This window comes from Vulpes vulpes, chromosome 10 (genome assembly GCF_048418805.1).
Source record: "Vulpes vulpes isolate BD-2025 chromosome 10, VulVul3, whole genome shotgun sequence".
NCBI classification, from domain to species: Eukaryota; Metazoa; Chordata; class Mammalia; order Carnivora; family Canidae; genus Vulpes; species Vulpes vulpes.
Genome location: NC_132789.1, coordinates 20,991,881 through 21,012,128, shown reverse-complemented (window position 1 = coordinate 21,012,128; position 20,248 = coordinate 20,991,881). Strand labels below are relative to the sequence as shown.

The window sequence follows — 20,248 nt, the reverse complement described above, 5'->3', positions numbered from 1 at the left end:
GGGGGTGTAACTAAGCTCTAATAAATGATATTTTCCAATGTTCTTTCTTCCCATATTATACCATGTTATCTTCCTGGCCTTGTAAGATAGGCATGACAGAAAATCGCCAGCCCTGTCTTCAGTTTCCTGAAAAGGATCCCCACAGAGCTAGCAGACAATGAAATAGAACAAGAATTGGGGCTCATCTAGATCTGTAATGGGATGAATGGAGTGACCTCAGAAAGCAGCTCTACTCACTTGGCTGTGCCCAACAACGACTGCCTTCTTCTCCAGGTCCAGGGTCTGCAGGATCTCCTCAACAGCCTGGGGAGAAGAAGAAAGTTAAAGAGAGATAAAATGAGACAGACCCCACCATGGGACATCAGGCCGGCTGGCTGGCTGGCTAATACCTCAGGAAAGACAGGATGAGAGCCCCACCTCGCCCAGGCAAGTCTAAAAGATGAGCATGTACTGACACCTATTGTGTGCCATCCACTATGTTGGGACCCTCACAGACACCATCTCCTTGCATCTCCATGGCAAGGTTGGGTCCTCACACATCATGCCCATTTATAGAGACAAAAAAAAAAAAAAACCCAGAGATGCAGAAGTAAGTGAAGGATGTGTCTGTTATGGAAAATAGTATGGCAGTTCCTTTAAAAATTAAACATAGAAGGATGCCTGAGTGGCTCAGTCGGTTAAGCATCTGCTTTCAGCTCAGGCCATGATCCCAGGGTCCTGGGATTGAGCCCCGCCTCAGGCTCCCTACTACTCAGAGGGAAGTCTGCTTCTCCCTCTCCCCCTGCCCCTCCCTTTGCTCACACTCTCTCACACTTACGCTCTCTCTTTCTCTCAAACAAGTAAAACATTTTTTAAAAATAGTGATAAATTTTATGTTATGTATATTTTCACCACAATTTTTTAAAAAACAACAACAAGAAATGAAGGCATTTCTCCAAAGCTATAAATCACACAGAGCCAGACGACAGAGCCAAATTAGAATTGAAATCTGTCCGGCCACATTGCAACACCTATGATTTAACCATTTCCAGTGCCCAGGATGGCTCCAGAGGACCCTAGGCCACTAGGAACTTCCCCTGCTGTGTTGATGAAGTGTGCTGTGACAGCATGGCTGGCATTCTGTCCTTTCCCCATTGTACTTGCCAGAAACAATCTGGCCTTCACAAACATTTCCTGAATAAATGGCGTGGCTGTTAACCATGTGTGCCCGACCCAGAGGATGGAGGGGGAGCCTCTGTTTGCTTCTTCTCTTATTTCCTCCACTCCACCTGGTACTGTTCTAGGCACACAGTAGAAGCACAATAAGTACAACGACTGTGCAAACAAATAAACAAGTGATCTAACAGAGGTGGAAATGGTGTAGGGGTGGTGGAAGGAGAAGGACAGACCCATGCAGGAGACATAAATTCACTCAAAGACATTTTCTGAATGCAGCCTTGGCCAAATCACAGCCATGTCGTGGGATTTTCCTTTGTCATCAAGGTATGCAGGCTCTGAAATAGCCCTGCTGGAGATATGTACCCTCAGGAAAATACAGGTCACACCTGGTTCCTTTGTGCCTGCAATTCCGCCCCCACTCTACTTCCACACCACCCCTCATGGACCTTCCATTCACTGAAAATCACAGTCTATTTTCAGAATAAATTGTCAGAAAAGTAATTGCCACACTCAAGAAACAAAAGGTATTATGGGCCTGGTGTAATTTACTAGATGAGTTTCAGTTCCATGGGTCATCAGCATTATAGTAAATTTCCTAAGATGCTTTAAAAAAAAAAAAAAGCTTATTAAAATCTGGTCCAAGACTATCATCTAGGAGCAATTTTCCTCCTCTGACCTCCTCGAAGAATATTCCATAATGCCCCTCCCCAAAATTCAGTGGTTTTACTGATTACATTTTAGCCAAAAATGTTCCCAAGGAGCTGTAGGCAGCAGAATGCATAAAAGCCAATATCTTCAAAACACAACATCTTTTTCTCTGCACAAGAGCAAAACAAAATGAAATTTGACCAAAAATGGATGAAAAATAAATGAAACCTACAGCCAGTGGAATTTTTCTAAGTCAATCATGGTGTTAACACCCAGAGTAGTGGTGGGGGGAATCAGGATCTGGAGGAAGTAGGTACACCTGGGCTGAGATCCTACCTGGTTTTACCACTTATGAACTGTGTGGCCTTGGACAAGTGCTTTACTCTGAGCTCTGGGCTCCTCTTCAGAAATATTATTTTAGAAGAAATAATAGCATCTATTCCAGAAGATTCTGTGGTTGTTCTTGCAGAAGGCTCCATGCCGAACCTGGCATGTAGCAAGTGCTCAACTGACATAAGAAGTTAGTTGTGCTAAAGTCCTTGAGTGGGTCCTACCAGTTCTGTCTTGGTCAAAACTTGGTAGATGTGCTACAGAACATAAACTGAGCCTCCCTTTTGTGGGTACACCCTCAAATACCCGATATCCAGATTCGTCCCCATCTCCTTTCTTAGAGCCCTGTAGATGTCCGTGTGGCCAAGAAGATCAGGCCTAATGAAGACACATTCTGTCCTGTTCATCTCATTTTATAGGTAAGAAAGCTTATCCAAAAGATGGAGCAAATGAGTGGCTGCAGGCATTGAATCATGCTTCTTGTCCTCATTTTCCTCACCTGCAAAATGGTACTAATGTGTCCCGCATAGACCATATGGGTGTTGGGATGATGAACTGAGAATCTACATAAAGGTCTTTATAAGCGATGTTGCACTTGATTGCTCTTATTGTTATCATAATGAATATTACTCTTAGATTGAACCATATGAAATTGGTACTTGCTTAGGTCAATTACCAGTGATCTGATTTGTTTCTATACAAGGTCAATCACTGTCCAACAGATCGCTGGTGGAAAATAGGGCAAGAATTCAGATTGCTGTAATAAATGTCTTCCTTGTGCCGCATCTTTATGGAATCAGCTATTCCACCCTAATTGTCCAGATACTTGAGGTTTACCCTCCTCACATAGAATGCTGAGTACAATGTTGGCCATTTTATTTCAAGGAAACAGTTTGCTCTTGTGCTTTGAACTTGAGCATGACTCTCAGTGCTCTATACATTACTCGTTTTATTTTCAAACCCCTTCAACAGATACTACTTGGTGCCAGTTTTATTTATTTATTTTTAAAGATTTTTATCTATTTTCTGAGAAAGAGAGCACAAGCAGAAAGAGGAGCAGAGGGAGAGGAAGAAGCAGACCCCCCTCTATGCAGGGAGCCCAATGCAGGCTCTATCCCAGGACCCTGGGATCATGACCTGAGCCAAAGGCAGATGCTTAACCGACTAAGTCACCCAGGCACACTGTTTGATGCCTGTTTTACAGACAAAGAAAGTGAATTCTAGCATAATGAAATGGCCTGTTAAAAATCATGTGCTAGGAAATCGTGGGTGGAGATACAACCCTACGGAATCAGATTCTTGAACTTTTTCTCTGCCCTCTGATGCTGGGGTCCTGTCCAGCTCCACTACTCACTGGCTGTGTGACCCCGAACAAGCCATACCTCCTCTCTGTCCTCTGATCCTCCATGTCCTATTCTACTATGTGGGATAATCATGTCTGTCCTCCAAGGATAGAGTGGAGCTTTAATGAGGTCACAAAGGTAGCACATAGGAGTGAGACTTACAGAAAGGTGATGGAAGGAGCTTGATAAATCCTCTGCCCCTCCAAAAACAGTGGTAAAAACGGATACAATTTTTGAAAGCAACAAGTTCAATACTCTGGAAATTGAACAAGGGGATACAATAAATGGAAAAACATTTGTTCAAAAGAAGCTATTGAATCTCAGGTAAGAACAGTGAGAGATTGCAGCAATCTTGACCAGGGCTGTTCCAGTCCTGACCAAGCCCTGCACTGCAGTAATCCTACAGGGGAGAAGGAAGCCATAAAAACCAGCAGCTTTGCTGCCAAAAGGGGCTCACACATGGAGTCAAGTATAGGAATATCCCATCCCCAGGATCATTGTCAGAAATCGTAGTGATCTTGGCAGCAAAGCAATGGAGAACGTCAATAGCACACCTAGCCTAAGATTGTTATCTGGAGGGATGCCTGGGTGACTCAGAGGTTGAGCATCTGCCTTTGGCTCAGGTCATGATCCCAGGGTCCTGGGATCGAGTATCAGATCAGACTCCCCTCAGGGAGCCTGTTTCTCCCTCTGCCTATGTCTCTGCCTCTCTGTGTGTGTTTCTCATGAATAAAAAAAATAAAATATTTTTTTAAAAGATTGTTATCTTATTGGGGCAAGCAATGAACATTGACAAGCCGGAAATGTGATGAAGGGACATAAGGAATGGACAGGCATGTAGGGGCCTTGTCAAGCCCCCATATATTCCTGACAACCTGGAGGGCTGCACACATGACTCAGAGTTACATGCAGGCAGAGGCTGACAGAGCCTTTAGCTAACTACACATCCCTATTTAAACATAAGGCCACGTACAAAGGCAGAATATCTGGGAAAGGGCCAAAGAGTAAAAGCTGTGGCACAACTGTAAGTGTCTGAACATTGACTACATTTCCCACACATAACTCCATTTGAATCAGGTAACAGCTTGCAGATTCCCAGTGTTTGATTACAGCCTGTACTGACCGCTAAGCTATGCTGACAAAGGGGCAGCCCCTGAGAATCCAGGATTTGTAATAAAAACAGGAATGAAAAACCCAACCGGAGACATCAATAACCTCATAGTGTGGGGGAGACAGACTCCATAAATCTAGTCCACATACATCACTAAATAATTGGGAAAAGATCAGAATCTGGAGATGCTATTATGTATTTTCTAAAATGTCCAGTTTTCAGCCAAGAAAACCCCAAAAGAACCCAATATGAGACATACAAAGAAACTGGAAAGTGGTGACCTACACTCTCAAGGAAACAAATAGAAATTCAGTCGGTAGAAATCCTTCATGGGCTTAAATGTGGGACCTAATACAGACTGCCAAGCAGCTATCATAATGCCCAGAGTGCTCACTCTCTGGCCTGGTGCATGCTACATTTCAGTAAATACTAATAACTGGTGGAGGTTCAGAGGTTATCAGGCCCTGTTAGGCACTTTAAAGTGATGACACATTCTTCATCCCCATCCTTCCAGGCTCAAATTATGAGTCCTTGAATGCACCTGGAAGAAACCCAGCTCATGCCTCTACTTATAGAGCCCCTTTGAGTCCTAGAATTTTGCAGAGAGCTTTCCCTCTGATGTTCAACAAGGATGCACCCAATAAACATGCGATCTGACATCTCACATTAAGCTGAACATGCCAGACAGGCAATAAGAGACTTCAGGAATAATGGAGAGCCATGGCGGGCAATTCTTCCCCAACTCACTACTCAGAGAGTAGTGTGGTGTGAAGAATCCATGTCTGTGGAATCGAATGCTCACCCAGGGAACCATTTGGCTGCTGTGAGCACAGCACCTCTTCCCTGAAATCCACACCATGACCCAATGGCCACCATGGCCCAATGACTGCCATCTGTGGCATACCTGCTAGGTGCCAGGCACTTTGTTATGCCCTATGACATGCCGCCTGTGTTCATACAGCTAATCAGACATCAAGGGCTGTGGATGAATGAAAAGATGACAGAAACGAGGATTTGAATACAAATCTGTCTGATTCTAAACCACATGCTTTTAACCACTGAAGCACCAATCAAATCAACCCATAAGGGTAGGACTATGTCCCTGTTATTTAACTCCTTATACTCAGAACTGCATATAGAATGCGGTATGAACACACACACACACACACACACACACACACAATTGGGTGAACACTGACTAGAAAATGTGTACAATAATTAAAACAGTAAATCCGAATTGGAGGAAGACAGCAAGGTGAGCAAGAAAAGAATGGTGAATACACCTCAAGGGCTTAGGCCATGGAGAAACCCTGAGTAAGGGTTCAGCACTGTCCAGTGGACAGCTCCCCTCCCAGCTGTTGGGCTCTTGGGGGCCCCTCCCCAGCAGAAAGGGGTTCAGACAACTTCAGAGAAACTGGGAGTGTCCACAAGGGTCTGAGATGGAACAAGAGTGGCTGCCTTCGAGAAGACAGACTGACATCCCTTAATCGTGCTCTTCCGATCAAGTCCACAGGGACAGGCTTTGTTGGCTAAAATCAATCGACACTGTGGGCAGTCTGAGGAAGAGGGCAGGCCATAGGGTTTCCTCACGTTGACTGGGGAGACTTGGAAAGTCCTGTTGGAACAGCAGAGAGACCGAAGAGACCAGAATCTGGGACATGGCCAAGGTGAGCTGAAAGAGCCCCTCGTCAGACTTGCCTGAGATTCCACCATTTATGGTCATTCTGAGGGGGCTTCAGTGCAGGTGGATGCATAATCTCAGCCAGATGGGATAACTCAGGGAGGAGATGAATGGGATGCAAGGTGATCAGAGAGGGAGACAGGGTCATATTGGAGAAAATAACATGTGCCTGGGTGTCTAGAAGGCATGGGGGCATCCTGAAGAGCTGGAGACCAGGGTGAGGAGACTGCTCCCTAGACAGGACCATGGAAAGACAGAGTAGACTGGACTTTCTTCATGATTTTGCTTCAGCCACTTCATGTAATGAAGGCCAGGTTTCTACGCCATGCCCCTGCCAATAACTTCTCAGTTGACCATCACTGACCACCTGATAAAGCCCAGACTCTCTTGTCTGACCAACAATGACCCTTGACAATATCCTCAGCCTGTGTTCTTGACATATGGCATCCTTTGTGCTCCAGCTACTCTAAACTAGTCATGCAACCTCATCACTGGACTTTTGTACATGTTACACACAGTATAGGTTGCCCTTCACTCTTTCTCTTACCTAATTCTCCAAACTGTCCCATGGGGCTCAACTCAATCATCATCCCTTCTGAGGAATCTTCCCTGAATGCCCTACCCTCAACCTGACTGCAAACACTTTAAGGGTGTTCCCTGGGGTGTCCCAAAGCCATTCCTCTGCATGGAAATTGCCTGTTTTTAGTCTTTCCCTCACCCTGTGAGACTGTGTTCTGTCCATCCCTGTATCTCTGACACCTAGCATAGGACCTGGTGCAAAGCAGACACTTGGTTAAAGCTGACTGGAATCAAAAATAGATTTTAAATTAACATCATGGATGGTATATTCTGTACAGAAATTCACCAGACACTCCACCTATCCTCAAAGGGCTCCCATTCCAAAGTCTTATGTGAACATGAAAAGACGCTCGACATCATTGATCATCGGGGAGACGCAAATCAAAACTATACTGGGATGCCACTTCATACCCCTTAGGATGGTTCCTATCCAAACAAAAACAAAAACAAAACAGAAAATAACAAATGTTGGCAAGGATGCAGAGAAACTGGAACCCATGTGCCCTGTTAGCTGGAATATAAAATAGTGCAGCCGCTGTGGAAAACAGTGCGGCATGTTCTCAAAAAATCATAGACACAGGATTACCACATGATCCAGCAATCCCACATCTGGGTAGACACCCCAAAAGAAATGACAGCACGATCTCAAAGATCTCTACACCCATGTTCACAGCATCATTTTCCACAATAGCCAAAGGTGGAAGCAACTCAAGTGTCCATTGACCAGTGGATAAGAAAATGCTGTGTATAAAGACACAGTGGAATACTATTCATCCTTAAAAGGAAAGAGGTTCTAACACATGCTAAGATATGGATGAATCTTGAGGAATTATGCGAAGTGCAGTAAGCGACACAAAAGGACAAGTAGTGTGTGATTCTACTTATATGAGGTCTCTAGAGCAGCCAACTCCATAGAGACAGGAAGTCGAATGGTAGTTGGGGGAGAGGAGAGAATAGGCAGTTAGTGGTGTCTAATGGGGGCAGAGTTTCAGTTTTACAAGATGAAAAAGGTGCTGGAGTCGGATGGTGGTGCTGGCTGCACAACAAAATGGATGTGCCAAATGACATTGAACTGTATGCTTAAAAATGGTTAACATGATATATTTTATGCCTCGTACTGTGCCACAACAGTTTTGGTTTTTTTTAAAAAAATTTTTTTTATGATAGTCACAGAGAGAGAGAGAGAGAGGCAGAGACACAGGCAGAGGGAGAAGCAGGCTCCATGTACCGGGAGCCCGACGTGGGACTCAATCCCGGGTCTCCAGGATCGCTCCCTAGGCCAAAGGCAGGCACCAAACCGCTGCGCCACCCAGGGATCCCCTGTTTTGTTTTGTTTTGTTTTTTTTAAAAAAAAAAAAAAGCCCTTTGTGCAGAGTCTGAGAGCCTGAGTTCAAATCCCAGCTCCACCAGTCCTTGGCTGGTGGTGATGGCCTCAGTTGCCTCTGCTGTAAAATGGGTATGATTCCCAGAGTGGGAAACCTTTATCTTTTGAGGTCTGTTTCAGGTGAAGAATCTGAAATTTTTTCACATCATGCCTATTTTGTGATGAGAGTTTGCACATATGCGGTAAAAGGCATATGCTATTTTCGTTCGAGAAATACCAAGTAGCCAGCAGGTGCCCACCAAACGCGTGTACGTAATTGGGAAAGAGTCTTGATTAGGTACCACGTATTAGGCACATGGGGGACCTCATCAAAGGCCCCGTTCGCACCCTGACAATGCATTCTCTCTGCTGCCATCTAGTGTCTTGTGGCAATATTGACCTTTCCTCGCTGTCAAACTTGTCTTATTAAATCCTGAGGTCTTAACTGCTTTGCACACAGAGGCTGACAGTTTGCCCACCCAAGCACGTGTTCATGTATAATTCATGGTGTATCACGTTGCCTGGCAAATGAATATTTATCAGCTTTTTCATAAGAGGCAGGCTGGTGTTTCCTTTTGTTGCTACCAAAATTCTATGCTGTAGCAAATGAAATTTGCGAGCAAATAAAAAGAGAATGAGAAGAAGAGAAACCTCCCAGCCAAGTCCATTCCACTTGTATTTTTCCATTTATCCGAGGCCCCCCGGCATGTGCATGGAGGTGGTTTCGGCTTGGCTACAACAGAGGACTGCCGAGTCCTCCAGAATAGAATCATTCCATATGCTGTACCTCTTGCCCCCGCAGAACACACCCCCACACCCCTCTTCTGTGCTGTGTTCAACTGCAGAAGAGCCCAAGACCTTTTCAATGGCTCCACTCCAGATGCTCTGAACACAGACCAAGTTTAGGGGTGACCGAGGACAAGGAACCCCAAATGGAGATTGGTACAGACTGGCTGGTGGCGTCAAGCCCAGGCAGTTTCATGACTTCCAAACTGGGCTGCCACCAAGAAAGGGGATTTCCCTGCACCACACTGGTTGGGTCTGATGTCCCCTCCCCATGATGAGTTAGGAGGGCCATGTAGAAGGGGCTACCTTGTCTACAGGAGGTGACCTGTGCCCTGGTCCCTACAGCAGTGAGGAGCCATAAAGGACCTGAGAATTGTGACTGTATTTACTCTTCTTGCCTCATGACTCATTGACTGAAGATTCCAGTGATGACGATCTCAGACACACCTGGGCACACTCCCGTGGAGGTGGAGTCTCAACATGCTTGTGAGCATGGTGGCTGTTGCCATCATTCTGGCCTTGCAAGATGCCGATGACAGTACTGACGTTCATGCTAATGACAGCAGTGCGCATACACTGAGCCCTTACAATACAGCAGGGCCCATGTCAAGCCTGTGAACTCTACCACTGCATGTAATCACCAAAACACCCTCTGGATGGAGGCATTAATGCCGTGCCCACTTTACAGATGAGAAGACTGAGGCAGAGAGATGCCATCACTTGCTTATGTTCACACACCCCACTGGGAGTCAACCACAGCTCTCTTTGACTCTGGAGCCATGCTTGCTCAACTGCCCTCCCTGGAAGCAACAAACTTGGGTCCAAGGGCAAAACCCACAAATGCCTGGCTGCATGGTCTTGGGGGAGTCAGTTCATCTCCCCGAGCTTCCATTCTCTCATCTGTAAAAGGTATGCAACAGCTCTCGTTTTGCAAGGCTGTCGGGAGGATGCAGGGCTTTGCATATTCTAAAGAGTCCTGTGATCATCGATGAGCCAGGGGCCATTCTCGGCAGAAAAATGTATTGATATTTTGACACTGGAGTAAAGACAAGGTTCCAATCATAGGAGTTTATGGTGGAGTTGGAGAAAGGAGACACTTTGGGGCAGAAATACATGGGTAGGTATTTATATTTATTCATTCATTCATTCATTCATTCATTCATTCATTCATTCAAGGGACAATTTTTTGAGCCTTTGCTATAAGCCAGAAAACTCGTAGGAAACGTTTGTAATTTCAGAGAAGGGAAGTGCACACACATTAGTACTGGATATGTGAGGAGGGTAAGCCCTGAGCTACCATCTGAAGAGCAAAGTGATACTATCCACACAAAAACTGGGGAAGAGTGCTCCAGGCACAGGGAACAGCTAGTGCAAAGGCCCTGGGGCAGCATTCACAGTGATTCCCTAAGATGGGGGCTTTGGTGTGAAGCACTTCCTGAACACTGGGCACCATGAAGCTTTCTTTTTCACGGACTACCCCCGGGTGCTGGTGCTGGCTTTTCATCTTGCGAGAGGCCTTTCTAGTGGGCACATGCTCTTCTCATGGCCCTAGTTTTCCTCCTGCACTTCCTCACACAGAGTTTCAGGAGGGTCATTCCTAAGTGACCAGTGCAGGGGGTACAGGCCGGACCAAGGATCTGAGGCAAACCTCACACCACCCTCACCTTTGCCCCCCCTTTGTCTCTGATCCCCGCACCCCTGCTGGTCCAGATGCCTCCTGGGGTAACCCCCTCTGGAACAGAAGCACCCAAGGACCCACTCCCTCCTGCATTGCCCCACATACCTTCCTCTCGTCTATTCCTTCAGAGGCCAACATGAGCTTCTTTGCGAGGAGAGGGTCGAGCATCTGGAATCGCCGGCGGAACTGAGTGAGTCCCACGTGCTCAGCATAGCCTGGGAGGAGGGCCCAGAGCAAGCAGAAGAACAAGGGGTTCAAGTGAGAAGACCAGCCCAGGGCCTGGCCTCGCCGGCAGCCTCCACCCTGCTCCCAACCTGACAGCAAACTTGTGGGTGGACTGACTTTTTAGGGTCTCAGTTTCCCCATTTGTCAACATCGGAGATTGGGTTCAACCAGCATTTCCCAAATGTGTTCCTCAGAACACAAACCCTATGAAACATTCCACGGATTTGCCCTCTGGAGGGTCACACCGTGTGCCAGCATCGATGCCAAAGGCTCTGCGGGCCACTGCAGGGAAGCTGCCAGATTGGCTTTACTTAAAACCTGTTTGACATGGGAAAAAATTTGGGGGGGGGGGTCCACTATGTATGACCACCCCATAGACTGAATGTGGGAAATTCTGCATGTGGGGGGTTTGACAAATCTAACATGTAGGATGGACACAGGTATATTCTGTGTGGAACCTGGGCAGAGGCCTCTGGAAAGCTCCAGAGAGGTGACATTAGAGCCAACCTCTGAAGTAGCCAGAAGAGTTTGGCACAGGAGTGAGTATGGAAGGGAGGTCTCAGCAGAGGGAGCCAGACAGGGGTCACACAAGGGTGGGATCCTTGGCCACAGCGCTTATGTGCACAAGACATGAGGTTAACAACTTCCTTGTGTTATAGACAGTCAGGGGCCACCATCATTGTACCCATTTTGTAGACGTGGAAACTGAGGCCTGGAGAGTTCAAGTTACCTAGCCCAAAGTGACATGGATAGAAACTCCCCCAGCTGGAATTTAGACCCAGACAGTAAGTAACTGTAACTAATCCACTGGAGAGTAGCCAACAATGAGGTCAAAGATGAGCAGGGACAAGATCCCAAAGGAACCTGAAGTCAAACTCCAGGCCTCAATGTTTGGACTTGGTCCTGGATACAAGGGCCATAGAAAACGCTCAGTTGTTTAAAAGGAAACTGGCGGGCAGCCCCGGTGGTGCAGCGGTTTAGCGCTGCCTACAGCCCAGGGTGTGATCCTGGAGACCTGGGATCGAGTCCCATGTCGGGCTCCCTGCATGGAGCCTCCTTCTCCCTCTGCCTGTCTCTACCTCTGTGTGTGTGTGTGTCTCTCATGAATAAATAAATAAAATCTTTTTAAAAAATTATAAATAAATAAATGGAAACTGGCTGGATGGGGCAGAAAGTCTGGTAAAATCTGACTCTACTTTGAGACTTCACAAGAAGCCAAATACATGAACCATGAGGCAGAGTGATGGTGGTGGATATGTGCGGTGAATCTAGGAAGACTTCCTGGGGGAAGAAGGGCCTTAGGCCAGGTTCACAGGATGCTGACCACACAGAGAGGGGGGTAGGAGGTTATAAGCATGCACTTTCAGGTCAGATTGATGTGGGTTCACGTCCCATTTTTACCCTTCTTTGCCCTCTGACCCATCACGAATGACCCCATCTCTTTGAAATTTAAGTTCTTCACTTGTCAGGTAAGAATGGGGTCACTGTAAGGATTGAATCTGATGATTTACGTAGTAAAAGATGCTAACACGTATGGATGCTTTCCCACATCCAGGCAATTCTTCTATGAAGTCTCTTATTAACTCATCAAACTGCTCATTAGCAACCTGAGACCTGAGCTATTAGGGCAGACGAAAGAGAGGCATGATCCGGGGACTCACTCGGTGTCGGCCACAGCCAAGACCAGGCTGACCGGCTCCGGGGTCTGAGCCACGCCCACCAGGCTGTCCAATGCGTAATGTGTGATGAGCATTTGCTATATGCCAGGTGCTGTGCTAAGGGCTTGGTAAGGATGACGTCAGTTAATATATGTAATGACACAGTGCCAGTACATCGTAGGCACTCGATACCCTGCCCACATACGTGTGCATTATGTGTGCACGTGGGTATATGCATAAATGCACCAAACATGCACGAATTCAAATTCATAAATATTTGATAGCTGTGTATATCCACATGTGCACAGACATATTTCTTATACAGTGTAAGAGAGACAGAAACCACTTTGAGCAGAAAAATGAGGAACTAACCAGGCCAGGGAGGCAGAAAATCGGAAAGTTCCATCATGAGGCATCAGATCTTTACTTGGTTGGAAAACTTATTCTGCCCCAGGCGGGCTGCACTGAGAATGCACAGGGCAGACACCGCGGAAGGACCGAAGGCCGAGGACTGGGAAGGGACAGCGGACCCAAGCCTGCATGCAGGGCTTCTAACGGGTAGTCCACGGCGTCTGCAAAGGCCCAGCGCCTCCTGCCAGCCAGCCAGCCAGTCAGCCAGCCGGGCTGAATCGATCGGCCACCGCTGTGACCATCCTGCTCTTCCCCTGTGACATTATCTGTCACCCTTCGCTTGCGGTTGTGCAGGCAAGAGGAAAAATCAATGAGATGCTCAGAGAAGTGAGGGTCTCTTCTCTGCTTCCAGCTGCTTCCAGCCTGTGTGTCACATACCTAGTGCTCTGGGTGCTGGATATTAATGCGGCGGGAGGAAATGGGACCACAGCCACAAGCCGGGCATCAGTGACCACAGAGAAGTTAAATGAACAGGTGCCCCCCTCGCCAGCCTCCCACCACCCCAACCCAGCTACCCCGTCCCCTGCAGAGACTGTGACCGTGCCTGAGCCATTTCTAATGTCAGGGAGGGGAATCCACTCGGTGGCCTCTGGGGTCCCAGAGGCAGAAAAGAATCAGAAGGATTCAGAGCGAACTCAGCCACTAAAATGAGCTTATGTGGAAAGCTCGGGTGCAGGCTTACTTTCTGAAATATTGACCTAAAGACTTTGTTTCTCAGATTAAAATCACATCCAGCCCCTGCCACCTCCTTACCACCTTAGCTTGACCCGCTGAAAGCCAAACCTCCAAAATTGGCACTCACGGCCTTCCTTGGTGGATGGCCTGTCTCATCAGCCACAACTGCCCTGCATTTTGAACCCCAGTCCCTGAAAATCCAGGCTCTTCCCTGCCTCTGGGCCTTTGCATATGCTGATCCATATGCCTAGCATTCCACTTCCCAGACATGAGCTGCTGGCACACAGCTGGTGCTCCCGTCCCTGGGTGCTGCTGGTCAGTGGGCATGTCCATGGACTCAGACATAAGGTGCCCACTCCCTGGCTGTCTCTTACCTGCCCTGTGCAGACGCAGTGCCTCCAGGATGTGGGACCCCGCAAGCTGCACCCTCAGTGCCGGGATGTCCAAGGTCAGCAGTCCGCCTGTCCCCGGCTTATCTCTGCCAGGCTGTGGTGGGGTCAGAGGCCCCTGCCCAACCCTGCTTTCCCCAACAGGGCCTGGCACAAGGCAATGGATGAAGTGTACCTGGGACCGTCTAATTATGCTGGTCAATGCATCCTAGGACCAAGAGGAGAGAGGGAAGTCAAGGTTCACTGCTTTGGGATGAGATGGACAGGGACGCTCCCCAAATATACGTTCAGCCTTACCTGGGCATCCTTGGGGGTCCCCATGTCCTATGCCAAGGACTATGCCTATCACGGCCTTATTGATGCTCATGAGAAAAAAGGGGGAAAGGGCTTTTCTAACAGCCCTTGTAACCACTGGGGAGACTGAGGGCAAGCAAGATCCCATATCACCCAGACCCCTAGCAGAAGAGGCAGGCTAGAAGCCAGGACCCAGGCCTACAGGCTTCTTCTGTTTAATAATCTATGAGGATTTTTTTTTCCTCCAAAAATGTATTCTCCCCATGCCCCACCCTCTGGGCTCAGACTGACCACTGACCCACCGAGGCATTCTCATTTGTTATTGGATGAATTTCCATCCAGTTGTAGATCCTGCTGCCTTCCCCAAGGAGAGCCTCATGGTGAAAATGAGGCATGTGAGAGCTGAGACAGGGCTGGTTTGGCTGTGATATTCGTCACCCTGGTCAAGAAGGTATTCGGAGGGGATGCCTGGGTGGCTCAGTGGTTGAGCATCTGCCTTTGGCTCAGGGTGTGATCCCAGGGTCTGCGGAATGAGTCCCACATCAGGCTCCTCAGATGGAGCCTGCTTCTCCCTCTGCCTATGTCTCTGCCTCTCTCTGTCTCTCATGAATAAATAAATAAAATCTTAAAAAAAAAAAAAAAAGAGGGTATTTGAGGATTCTGGGACTTTCCAAAGCTGCTCAAGGCTTTGGCCTTGGATGTGGATTGATAACTCCCCAGGTATTTGATGGTGGACGTTTCTCTGCTGCTCTGAGCCTTCCTCCTCCATGGAAGGCAGGGTGAGGTCTGCCTCTGCAGGCTCGTGGAGGAGTTTCAAGATGATGCGGGCCGATAACTCATCCTGGAGGAGGAGTGGCAGTGGAGGCCAGGGCTCCGTGGAGTTGGGGCTCCTGCTCACCATCTGTAGCTTGATCTGGGAGCACGGGGCTCTCCTCTTCACCGCGGCAAAGCTGCTGGCAAACGCCCTCCTCACGGCGCAGCTCCTTTGCAAGGCCTGCTGGGAGGTGCCCTCCAGGCCAGCCACGGCCCGGCACACGGGGGGCACCTTGGCCCGGGGCTGGCATAGAAGCCTCAGATCCTCCCTGGCAGGTAGGACGGGGAAGAGAGAAGGACTTTAGGGGCTCACGGAGAATGGCTCCCTCTGCTTGCTTCTTGCTAACCTGCTCCCTGAATCCACCCCTTGAGTCACACATCCTGGCTGCTACGCTTTTATCTGCAGTCCCTTCTGCCAGACAAGTCTTTGCTTCACGGCAAATGCCAGCTTGTTTCTCCAGGCCTCCCCCTCCTCTGATTTTAGAACAGCAAGAGCAGCAAGAAGCCCAGCTGGATATTGTTGTCACTAAGAGGCCTGTAGGAATCCCACTGAGCCTGCACTTTCTTAGAGAGCAAAGCCATCTTGGTTCTCCCTAGAACAGGTCCAGCACATAGTAGGCCCCTAGGTCTGGCACATAGTAGGCGCTTACTCTACAGTTCATACAAGAATGACTAAGTCAGGGGCTGAAGAGGCCCCACAAGGGCATTAGTGAAATGCCCAGCCCAATGCCCAGCAGCAGAGGGGGCCTTCTCAGTACTCATGTAACACACAGCTGTGGGGCCGGGGCTCCCTGAGCATCTGCTCTGATAAATCTGAGCTGCCTTGCCTTCCCGTTTGGGCCAATAAGGGTGAGGAAGGCCAGGAAGACCCTGCTGTGCCCTGGATGGGGCTGGAACCCAGAGAAGGCCTGGTGCCTCCCAGGTCCCATCCGTCCCCTCCCCTCCAGTGAAAGCATGCAGACAATTTCCATCACTTTCTGCAAGTCCAGACTGCACCGTCCCCAGCCCTGAAGGTGCGTTATCCACCTCCCTCTCTCCCTCTATGCCTCCCTCTATGCCTCAATAGTTTGGATAGTCTGGGGAAGACTATCCAAACTATTGAGGATCTTCATCCACAAGATCCAAAGGTACTTAAAGTGGTTAAATGCATGGCAGGCCACAAAGATTACCAATGGCTTGACGTCACTGGCATTAAAATAAGAAGCTGGGGAGGAGCTGGAGGATCCCCCCTGGAAGCAGGAGCTGTGAGAGGAGAGGTCAGGGCCTTCAGGCTGTGGGCACCACCCCCTGGCAGAGGGAGAAGAGGCTGCCCATAGCCCTGAGCCCCATATGTAGGTTGCCCTATCTCTAGGGTGGGTAGATCTGACTTGTGGTTTTTAGGGGAAAATGTACCCCTGGACAGGTCATGTCTGCTTTGGGTCTTTGCTTGATATATATGGAATGATTGAACTTGACCAAAGCAGTGGAACTTTAGTGTGCATAGTCACCTCCAGGGAAGCCTACCGGCAAAATAAGTCCCCTGAGAGATGGGGTGGGACCCGCAAATTGGAATGTTAGACCAGCAGTGAATCTGGGGAATCTGGCACTCCTGGGGATAAAACCACATTCTAAAAAACAAAACAAAACAAAACAAAAAAACAAAAAAAAACACTGTCTGCTCTCAAAAATCACCAATGCTTCGGTCTCAAGCACACAAGACATCCTCATGGAATTTACCCTCAAACCTGCTGGGTTCTTTCACTCCCACGGGCCATGACCTTACACACACATGGTTCCTTCCTCCCAGAATGTCCCTAACTCGCTGGGCCGTCAGATCAACAAAGCTTGGCCTCCCTCTTTCCTAATCCCCCATCTCTTGCCCAGGGGCGCAGGCCGTGGGATGTTAGAGCAGGAGGACTCACGTGTGCAGTGAGGGCCTGCAGTGAACCAGGCTCCTTAATAAGCCACAAAGCCTCACAGCATACCCATACTCCTGGCCCCATCATTCCCACTTCTCAGAATGTGAAACTGAGGCCTGCATCATGCAGCTTGAAAGTGGTGAAAGCAGAAGTTGAATAACTGACTGACACCCAAGCTGTGCAGTATCTGCCCGATTCACAGCCCGGGCCAACAAACACTCATTTTATGGTGGAGGAAGCAAAACAAGCAAACAAACCCAGGGAAGAGAAAGTGACCTCCCGCAGTCACCCAGGTGAGCAGCAGCAGGGCTAGGACTTCACTCAGGTCCTCTGGCTCTCCGCACTGTCCTCTGTGTGCTCATGGACCTTCCTTCTGGTGCCCCACCCCACCCCACCCCAGCTTGACCTCCTTACACGAACTGCGTGCCCTTGAACCCACATACGGGCTTTCCAATCGACTCAGACCCACATGCCAAGAACTTCTGCAAGGACCATGTAGACCCAAATAGATCCGGGTCCTGCCTCTCTTTTCCTGCGTGATCAAAGGAAGGCCCCTTCACTGCCTGGGGCCTTCACAGCATGGGTAGCCAGTACGTGCCTCCTCCCCCTTCCCACACCCCCAGCACCTGCCTGGTGCTCTCGATTTCTCTCTGGTGCCCTAGCTCTGCCCCTGCAAGGCTCCAGCAGCGAAGCTGGGAGGATCAGCATGCATACTGGCATGCACATGCACACACCCACAGAAGCATTTTCCAGTAACTGTGGCCTGCAGGCCGCGCTTGCTGCCAGCACTTCTGAGCACAGCCATCAGGGAATGCAGTGCGCTTTTTTTTTTTTTTAACACCACAAAATGTTATCGTTTCCGTTTTATGAGCCCCTAGTTCTAGGATGTCCATAAAATCGTTCCAGTCACATCATCTCCCAGATACTTAATGAAAGAAAGGCAAACAGCCAAAGTAAGAAGGCTCAGCTTTCTAGCTTTTGTGCTACCCTTACTCTCCCTCCCCACCCACAGAAGGCCAGCTTTTCTCTTTGGCTAGACTTGTGCTGGCTCCAGGGACACATGACATCTGAGCGATGGGGTTGCTGGACTGACCCTCCCTCACTGGGTTGTTGGGACTGCGTGGCCCCAGTGGGGAGGGAACTGCAGAGCCCTGAATGCCCCTGGCTGGTCCCTATCTCTGGCTGCACTCACCTTTTTGACTGCTGCAGGACCTGGGGGGCGTCCAGGGCTGAAAGGTTGGGCTTGGCCTTATGGAGCCAGCCTGTGAGGTCGTAGCGCACGGGGTCCTGTCCTAGCTGGTGGAAAATCTCGAACTGGAGGGGCTGCTCACAGGACCGGAGGGCAGAGGTCCCTGAAAGCAGACCTAGCACATGAGTGTTGTATGGATGTGCAGGGGGCGGTGGGGGTGGTGACACTCCACAATCACTTGACAACACCAAGAACACACTTTTTTCACTTAAGTATATTTCCAGGTAGCGAAAGCTAACAGTTCTGGGCACCCGCATCACTCCTGGTGTACGCATGTCCACGCATTATTTCTAACCTAGAATCTATTCCTGCTTTCTGAAACACAGGATATCTGTTTTCCCCAAATATCATCAGTGCATACAGTGTTGATGATTTTTGCCATACCCATGTACCACCTGGGTTGTTATTTACTTAATATTTTCTTTAAATAGGCCAACATTTATAAACAGGTGAATCCACTGCATAATGAAGCATTACACGACAGGTTTGGTGTGCATGCTCTATTTTCTGGAAATAAGTATACATCCATTAAATATTTTGAAAATATTTGTGTGCCACCGAAAAGCATCCTGAATGGCACCAACCAATTAAAGGCATAGCATACTCTTGGGAGATGTTGACACGCACTTGGTTGCGGAGTCCAGGCCGGAAAAACGAAAAGGCCTGGAGCTTCGAGAGAAGGCCTGCATTCAAGTCCTGACTCTACCATTTACTACTGTGTGACAGGGGCCAAGCATTTTAAATCACTGACCCTCAGTCTCTTCCTCTGTAAAATGTAAATTATATATATACCTCCCAGGATGGCACAAAGCTTAAAGGAGATAATGTGCGTAAAGTATGTTAGCATGGTGCCTGGCACTCAGCTGTCACTCGGTAAACTGTAGTGGGTGTCACAGCCATTTCTTGCATCCGATCTTATGCCAGTGTTCTAGAGCCAAGTGCTCATCTCCAAATTCCTAGCACTCAGCATGCTGCCTGGTACATGAATGGAGTCCAGGAGTACATGTGGAAGGAAGGGAGGAAGGGACTGAGGGAGGGGGAGAAGGAAGGAAGGGATGGGGGGAGGGAGGGAGGGTGGGATCCTGGTCATTAATCATATCGCTCTACTTGCAGTGATGCTCTCGGGTTGAGTAATGGCCCCAGACCCATTACTCTCAGGAGTGGTCATACTGTTCCGGTTCTTGTACGTATTCTGAATGTCCGTGAGTTCCCATCTTCCTCCTGTCAACGTGCCAGCATGTTCTAGGGCCCCCATCCCTCCCTCAAATGCTAATTTGCCACCTCTATGCCGCAGTGAGGGAGGAGACACGAAACCCGCATCTCTTGGAACTCCGTACACAGTCACCACAGTCGGAGAGTCTGCAGGCTTCCGACGAGCACGGGACACAGGTTCTGCGTGGGCTTGGCTTCCTGGAGGTCTTTGTGCTCGATACCCAGGGCTGACTGAAGTTACCAGCAAGGGAGGCTTCTAGTGAAGTCAAGTGTCCCGTCATCAAGGGCTTCCAGGAGGCCTTTGGAGCCATGCAGTCCCTGCCCTCAAGGGGTCACCTTCCAATGAAAGCCAGGTGACACAGCGCCCACCTGGGTCTGGCCTGTACATCCACGCTGCCTGCACAATGTCCGAGGTATCTGTTTGCATGGCCGCTCTCCAGACTGGACTGGAAGCAGCTTGAGGGCAGCGACCATGTTCATTCATCATCATGTCTAGCGGCTAGCACAGAGCTGGGCTCTGAATGAGGACCCCAAGAGCATTTGGGGAGGGGGGCCGAAGGCGAGAGAGTCCTGTTTGCTGAGAACCCACCGGCCTCTGCTGGACATGCACTCAGGCATGATGTCACCTCTCAGGTCTCTGAAGTGAGCATTGCTGGGCTGGTTTTCTAGAAGGTAACACTGAGGTTCAGAGATGAGACCACTTGGCTAAAGTGGCACAGCTCGTGGGGCAGAGCCAGGATGAGGACA

The 20,248-nt window shown here is 48.9% G+C and overlaps 1 protein-coding gene across 1 annotated transcript in view; it reads right to left on the bottom strand.

Annotated features, from left to right (window-relative positions):
• Nucleotides 1-20,248, bottom strand: part of MYO18B (myosin XVIIIB) — a 208,846-nt gene that overhangs the window by 119,602 nt on the left and 68,996 nt on the right. The window contains exons 17-21 of the mRNA XM_072722461.1: nt 18,233-18,392; nt 15,228-15,411; nt 14,021-14,243; nt 10,783-10,892; nt 238-303 (exon numbers count right to left, since the gene is read on the bottom strand). Coding sequence (XP_072578562.1) covers nt 238-303; nt 10,783-10,892; nt 14,021-14,243; nt 15,228-15,411; nt 18,233-18,392 — 743 coding nt within the window. The remainder of the gene's footprint in view (nt 1-237; nt 304-10,782; nt 10,893-14,020; nt 14,244-15,227; nt 15,412-18,232; nt 18,393-20,248) is intronic.